At 38.0% G+C, this 7,494-nt stretch overlaps 1 protein-coding gene across 3 annotated transcripts; it reads left to right on the top strand.

The window, feature by feature from the left end:
* Positions 1-1,734: 1,734 nt before the first annotated feature.
* On the top strand, positions 1,735-7,126 carry crygmx (crystallin, gamma MX). 3 transcript variants are annotated; one of them, XM_060857801.1, is made up of 3 exons: positions 1,735-1,919; positions 6,234-6,476; positions 6,573-7,126. In XM_060857801.1, exons 2-3 carry the CDS (start codon positions 6,354-6,356, stop codon positions 6,846-6,848), a joined length of 399 nt encoding a protein of 132 aa, XP_060713784.1. In that variant the 5' UTR covers positions 1,735-1,919; positions 6,234-6,353; the 3' UTR covers positions 6,849-7,126. The 3 variants fall into 3 exon arrangements, with proteins under 3 accessions (XP_060713784.1, XP_060713776.1, XP_060713767.1); XM_060857793.1 differs by having other exon boundaries at positions 4,199-6,476; XM_060857784.1 differs by lacking the exon at positions 1,735-1,919 and having other exon boundaries at positions 2,864-6,476.
* The last annotated feature ends 368 nt before the right edge of the window (positions 7,127-7,494 follow it).

Genomic DNA, 7,494 nt, shown 5'->3' with positions numbered 1-7,494 from the left:
TGCTGGGGCTTATTTGATGTGTTCTCTCCGTGTGGCAAGATGTCTAGTAATGCTCTTAAGATTATTATTTTGAGAGCCTGTGAAGAAGAAGAAGAGTGCCAGTAGTGCAGTAATTTCCATGCCAAAAAGTAACACTAAAATAAAACCGAGAAGTCCCTGCTTGAGATGTGACAAGCATTTCATATTGATGAGGATAGAAGACAAAGTTTTCCTTAGAGTACAAGTAAACAACAGCCCCTTTGGGCCTCAATCTCAGTTTGTAAATCCAGTGAATCAGGTTCCAACCTTGATTTAACACCATCTGGCTGGGCTAATATGCCACAATTACTGGGATGAAATGAATACAGACGAGCTTTGAGGATCAGTCTTTGTCTTTTTTTAAAGACACTTTAAATGACACATTAAAGCCTTTGTGATTATTACTGCCTAGGGAAGCCAATTTAACTTTCACTCACTCTAAAAGAGATTGATTTGGCTTTACTTGAATGGCAAGTGATTTCAGGTGTATAGTCTATCCTCCGGATTAAAATCTGCAATGAATTTTAATCTGCAAAACAAATACAGACTCTAACTAGAGTAGGAGCTGCTTATCAAGTTACTGAGAAAACCCAGAAAGTCCTCTGCCACTGGGGACTTTTTCCAAAAAGAAATATATACAGTATGTAATTGTTAAATAACAAGATTTTATATTGTTGTCATTTGTTGTTATTATTGTTGGTACTATATACTTTTATAACAATCACTATTATATGGCGCATCTGCCATACAAGTCTCATGCAAGTTAATAAATTGTTACCATAGAAATAACATTAGGATCAAATGAGGATCAAATTAGGAACAAAATGAGGTTCCCTCACCAGAAATGTGCTTTTCAGCTTTTCAGCCTTCAAAAATAAAGATGTGCCCATATTTTATTTTCTTTACTTTACGATTAATAAACAATTCATTTTATCAATTGTAATTGTAATGTTCACTCTCACTCACTCACTCATCTTCTACCGCTTATCCGAACTACCTCGGGTCACGGGGAGCCTGTGCCTATCTCAGGCGTCATCGGGCATCAAGGCAGGATACACCCTGGATGGAGTGCCAATCACAGGGCACACACACGCTCATTCACTCATGCTGGCATGTTCATATATACATAAATATATATATATACACACACACACACACACACATATATACATAAATGTGCAGAAAATTGTTTTATTTGAACAAATTATATATAACCAGTTACGGCCATGAATGAGAACATTAAATAAATTCTGTCAAAGCTGTAAATGTATTTTACAAAATGTTTTATGTCAACATATACTTCCTTTCAGATGGACATCTTCATCTTCATGCAAGTATTACATTGCACCCTACTGGCACACAAAGAAAGTAACATAAAGCGCCTATAACTTTTGTGGGATGCTGTGAAAAGGCCACCTCACCGGGGCTATCTTTAGAGGCATGAATAATGGGAAGGGCCTATGATGGTTCAAAAGATAAACTCTAGCACTCTGACCCATTTCTATATACATATAGATGTAGATATATATAGGCTCCTAGAGCCTCAACAGCATGATGGTGCAAGCATCCGGTCCTGCAAACATAAGAAAGATAGGCCTTAAGTTTCGAAGCTAAACCATTGCATCATTTGGATGAGGAAATTAGCAGAAGTTGTTTCACAATTGTCATTTTTTCACAGGACCTGGCACATGCTATGTCTAAATAATGTCCCAGCTACAGAGAAATTGTTTGCTGTCACTGACTGTATTCTACTCTGTTTAGATAAAACAATACTAACTAGATTTGTAAAGTTTGTCGCAACAAACTTTGATGTTGGCTTTTTTGGAGGCGAGTGGACATAAGGGTCAGTGTTACTTTTGGAAGCAAGTAGACAGAAAGCTAGGGTGACAAAACATTTGGAGGTAAGTGGAGACGAGCATGTGATGTCATCCGAATACTCCTGAGCAAGTTCCCCTCATTGTTCTGAGTGTTTTGATATGTCACATGTCCATGTTGTAAAAAGTTTTTTGATTTTGCATATATTGGGGGCGTGGCTGCGGCACAACCGAAAGGCCAGTCGGTACACTGATTTAAACGTTTGTTCAGAGTATCACCCTAAAGGAGCTGGCCGAGTTTGGTGTAGATAGTTCGAAAGCTTGCCAAGTTATAAACCTCCAAAGTTTATAATGGGAGTCTATGGGGAAAAAGGCCACTTTGAGACCCGGTACCGGAAGTACCGGTACTCGGATCGATTAGAAAAGTAATAGCAACAAACTTCAGATCAGCGTCTATAACATATCCAAATTTGGTGCATGTGGCTCGAAAGCCCTAGGAGGAGTTACTCTTGATCAATTTTTGTCTAAGCTTAAATAGGAAAACAGAATGTTGGCTTCTACAAAGCCAACATAAATATGGGTGGGCACGGTGGCTTAGTGGTTAGCACGATCGCCTCACACCTCCAGGGTTGGGGGTTCGATTCCCGCCTCCACCTTGTGTGTGTGGAGTTTGCATGTTCTCCCTGTGCCTCGGGGGTTTCCTCCGGGTACTCCGGTTTCTTCCCCCGGTCCAAAGACATGCATGGTAGGTTGATTGGCATCTCTGGAAAATTGTCCGTAGTGTGTGAGTGCGTGAGTGAATGAGTGTGTGTGTGTGTGTGCCCTGCGATGGGTTGGCACTCCGTCCAGGGTGTATCCTGCCTTGATGCCCAATGACGCCTGAGATAGGCACAGGCTCCCCGTGACCCGAGGTAGTTCGGATAAGCGGTAGAAAATGAGTGAGTGAATACTAAATATGTATCCATTGATAACAAATCGGTACTTTTATACTGTTAGTCTGGAGTTACTAGAATTGAGTGATAACTAAAAAGGTCAAAAAGGCTTCAGTTTTCCCACTGAATCTTTTAAAGATGGTCGTCTCTGATCAAACAAAAAAATATTGTCAGATTTTCATAAATAAATATAACATGGTTTATGATATACAGAGTAATTGACTGGAAATCCAGGTCAATTCACAGGAAGAATGAACTATACTCTAAAAAGACATTTTCATAGTATTTCATTATTATTTCTGCATACATGTAGTATGCAGAATAGTATGTGACCCATGTAATTGTGATTCTGAGAATGTAAATATCTGCTGCTATTCTTATTGCCTCCTGAACAGAGGTGGGTAGAGTATCCAAAATCTGTACTCAAGTAAAAGTACAAGTACTAATGGAAATATTTACTCAAGTAAGAGTAAAAGTAACAATCTTAATAGTTACTTGAGTAAGAGTAAAAAAAGTATCCGATGAAAAAACTACTCAAGTAGTTAGTTACTAGTTACTTCTCATCTGATTGATATGAAGCAAAAACCCTGATTTTCAAACTACTTGGAGAGCTTTCACACACCTCTCCATATATAATATATGATTAATGGTTTAATGATGTAAATGAATGATGTGCTGGGCTAACCTGCTCTTCCTTTTAAGATTAATATACTTTATTCTTACATTTGGTACATTTTATAAGTACATGAATTCTTTAGGTAGGGATAAAACTAAATATAATCCCGTTTTTATTTTGTATATGTTCTACACTTTAGTGGTAAAAAAAAAAAAAAAAAAAAAAAACTTTGAAAAAAATCAGTGCTAACATCCTTGTGAGATTTCACCAAGTAATAAGTTTTTGTTAATACTAAATTCATTGATTGTGCTCACTCTACATAATTCAGTCAAGTAATTAGAAACTAATTAATTTTTTTTTCAAGTTTTAATTAAGCAATGGCATCATATTTTGTTGACAAACTATACAAAATATTGTTTCTTAAATCTGACTGACCACAAATTCCCTTTTTTTCAGTGTAGACAAAGGTACAAACTGCAAAATGTCTACAATTCTGGTGTACTATAGTATATAATCTAGTATTATTGGTGTTCTTCAGTCCAACTTTTAAGGAACTACAATTTTTGTCACCTAGTGAATCCAGACCTTGTGTGTGTGATGACACATGATGTATGTCTGAAATGTATCCCAAATCAGACAAAACAGATTTGGATAGCCAGGATGACTCAAATATTACACGCAGAAGCTTGACATTAAGGTTTCATAATGAAACATGATGAAAATCAAATGTTCAAAATATAACTACCATATCAGTCCCATGACAGGCCAAAATATTCAGGAAGTTTTTAAAGAGTGCTCTCACTCACACTTAAATTTAGGTCAGATGGGGTTATTGGATGTCCCAAAAAAGCCCACTTTCATGGGTCATCAGTACATCCTGGGCTATGGGGAGTCTCCTGATTTTCACCATTGAATGGACTTCAACAATTGCATCAGATCTTGTCAGATGTTCCTCCCAGTAAGTCAATCAAAATGATGGTTTTTGTGCCCTACTTTAGAACATCTTAGCAAATCAATGTCAATCAATTAATGCTTTGAAGCAATTTATAGATGCAGCATGAAAAGTGAATGAGGGTCCACCAGGAGATTCAGTCATATAAAACAGAATGGAAGACATGCCCCAAGGACTACCCACCTGATTATAATTCTATTAATCTCCCCAGTCTGGGGGAATAGCATAAAAATCACTGGAATGTCAGTGAAGATGCTTAAACATAACTAAATGGAAATGTCAAAAATCACAGTTCCATACAGTTCTTAAATGGCTTCTCAAGGCTTAAATAGCAAGCATTTAGAGCATTCCTTGTTGTTTCAGCATCTATACAACAGTACAGAGGAAATACAGTATAAGAATATACAGCAGACCTAATTTGGCCAAGACTTATGATCAAGTTAACAGACACCTGCATCAACATCTCAATGATATCCACTTTGTGTACATCGCGGGGGCTTACAGAGGAACTCGGTACGTCCTGTGGACTGCAGAGCACAGATTGAGTATGCAACATTCGTGGCTGGCTCAAGCCCATTATCAGAAAAGGCTTCGTGTAGCGGCTACACGAAGCCTTTTCTGATAATGGGCTTGAGCTAATACACTATAGCCCAACCTTGTGGGATTAACACATCATTAAAGGCTGGCTTTAACAACATCATCAGGATGATTTTTCCCTAAAACAGGTAACTAAAACTCAACACTATACACTGTATATAAAAGCAAACTCAGGAAAATGAAAACTCCTATTTAGGATATTTCAATATATGTACAAGCTGAAATATGTCCAAATTATGACCAAACCCAGCTCATGTCTGAAACTCACTATTAACTAAAATCAGACTCTGCAACCCTATTGTCACCTCAAAAGGGCAGTGGTTCTGTTTTTGCATGAGATAAAAGAGCTTTGACAAAGTCATTGAATGCAGACAAACCACTGGACCCGTCATGGTATGCAGGCTACAGAATGCAATCTGCTGACATGGCACAACAGAAAGAGATTCACACAAATCCATGTCCCATGGCCAGTCTATAAAGAGGCGCTGACCTGTAAATGGGCCTCATCTGATCTGAACAGACTCACTATGGGCAAGGTAAGCATGCATCTGTATGACACGGTGCAGAGTAAGGAATAGAATGATGTTTGGGATAAGAATAGAGAGATATTAAAAAAAAGGGAAATAAATTCAGACTGAAAAGGCACAAGCTGTGCAAATTAGGTCGCAGCTGAGATCACGTTAATACCTGCTTTAGTAAATGCATACTGTACCATAGATAGATTGTTGAATACTATTTTATCATGTATGTGCATTAAGTTTTAGTTATCTTACTATATCACATATTAATTAAACATATATTCTGAGCAAAGAAACTCACTACTACTTTTTAACATAGCTTTAACATTTTTATCAAAAGTAACATGTCCTATGGATGTCATCCAGGTTGTATTCCCTCCTCAAATGAAAATATACTTTTGTTTTGTTTTTTTCCTCATGTTTCTATTTTCTGCACTACTAAACAGAAGACTAATGCTACACGTCACATTAATTAATATCAATCAATAGAAAAGATGAATTTCATAATCAGGAGCAGAATAATGCACGTACAGTTTTTATATATGGTACCTGAATACAATAACGATATTCAGATATAGAGTGTAGTTCTCTAGATATCTGCTATCTCTTTAATCAACAGCATTAAATTATGCATGTCTGTGAAGAGAAAGTACAACAGGTTATCCCTAACAGCAGAATGTAACGCTAGGAAATGTGAATCGACAGTCAGTTATGTTTTGTTTCTTTGCTTCAGCATGAAATCCTAACTATGTGAAGTTCAAACAGAAAAATCAAATATATTTTCAGATTATCTTCTTCGAGGAAAAGAATTTCCAAGGCCGTCACTATGAGTGTAGTGGTGACAGTGCTGAGTTGCAGTCCTTCCTCACCCGCTGTAACTCCATCCGTGTCGAGAGCGGCTGCTGGATGGCTTATGAGAAATCAAACTTCTCTGGCTATCAGTACATGCTGCACAAGGGAGAATATCCTGATTACCATCACTGGGCAGGCTTTAATGATCGCATCCATTCCTGCCGCATGGTGCCTTCTGTAAGCATTTTTATTATACCTAAGCACACCCTTCTTTTTCCCCACTTGTTTGTAAACTCATGTTTATGATGATATGATGAAATGACCCCCCTACAGCACCAAGGAGACTACAAGGTCAAGATCTTTGAGCGCTCTGATTTTGGAGGCCAGGCCAAGGAACTGATGGATGATTGCCCAGATTTGCGCACATGTTTCCATAGTGGTGAAATCCTCTCTGCCAACGTCATGGAAGGTTACTGGATCTTTCACGAGCACCCCAACTACAGTGGGCGCCAGTACTTCCTGCACCCTGGGGAGTACAGGAGGTTTAGCGAGTGGGGCAGTGTCAGTCCCGTTACAGGCTCCTTGAAACGGATCACTGAGATCAACTAAAAAGATTTTCTGTCTAAAATAGCAAACTAATCATGCCTGGTTGTCAAGTGCTTCCAGTGTGATCTGATCGTCTCGGTTGACTATAGCTTGAATGTGGAATCAATATGTAACACAAATTCATGTTTTTTTTTTTGGCCTCTGTTTGAGCTTTACATTAGCTAAAACAAACGTTTGCATCTTTTGTGTGTTGACAACTTGTACGCTTACCTAGCACCTGAACCTATATTGCTAAAAGTGACAGTAAATTGAAATTAAATTACTTTTATACCTTCAATTTACATCTATGTATAATGGTGTTTAATAAGGAGACCAAAGTTTGCTGGATTCAAAATGGTATAGAGGAACATACCGTACGCTATACAATAGTCACTGGTTTAATTGACAGTGAAGATTGATATTAGCATGGCTGAATGATAAAGTAGTAGTGTTTTGGAGCTGTTATTTGAGAACAAAAAGGAGTCATCAGAGGATAGGAACAAAGACTCCTTTATAAAATTACACGTTATGTTGCAGGGGCTCGTGGGCCCATAAAAAGGCCCATATTAGCAGCATATCACAGGGCAGTGAAGACTCAAAGAGGAAAAGTCAAAGTGTTCTGATACCGCAAGCACGCACTTGCTTCAGAACACAAAACAAAACCAAGTCT

This window comes from Tachysurus vachellii, chromosome 2, assembly GCF_030014155.1.
Source record: "Tachysurus vachellii isolate PV-2020 chromosome 2, HZAU_Pvac_v1, whole genome shotgun sequence".
NCBI classification, from domain to species: Eukaryota; Metazoa; Chordata; class Actinopteri; order Siluriformes; family Bagridae; genus Tachysurus; species Tachysurus vachellii.
This window is presented reverse-complemented; position numbering and strand designations above follow the sequence as displayed.

Bases quoted from the DNA above. Each gene is read 5' to 3' on its own strand.
- crygmx (XM_060857801.1), top strand. From the start codon at position 6,354: ATGGCTTATGAGAAATCAAACTTCTCTGGCTATCAGTACATGCTGCAC. The intron at 6,477-6,572 runs GTAAGCATTTTT...ACCCCCCTACAG, and splicing joins CCTGCCGCATGGTGCCTTCT to CACCAAGGAGACTACAAGGT.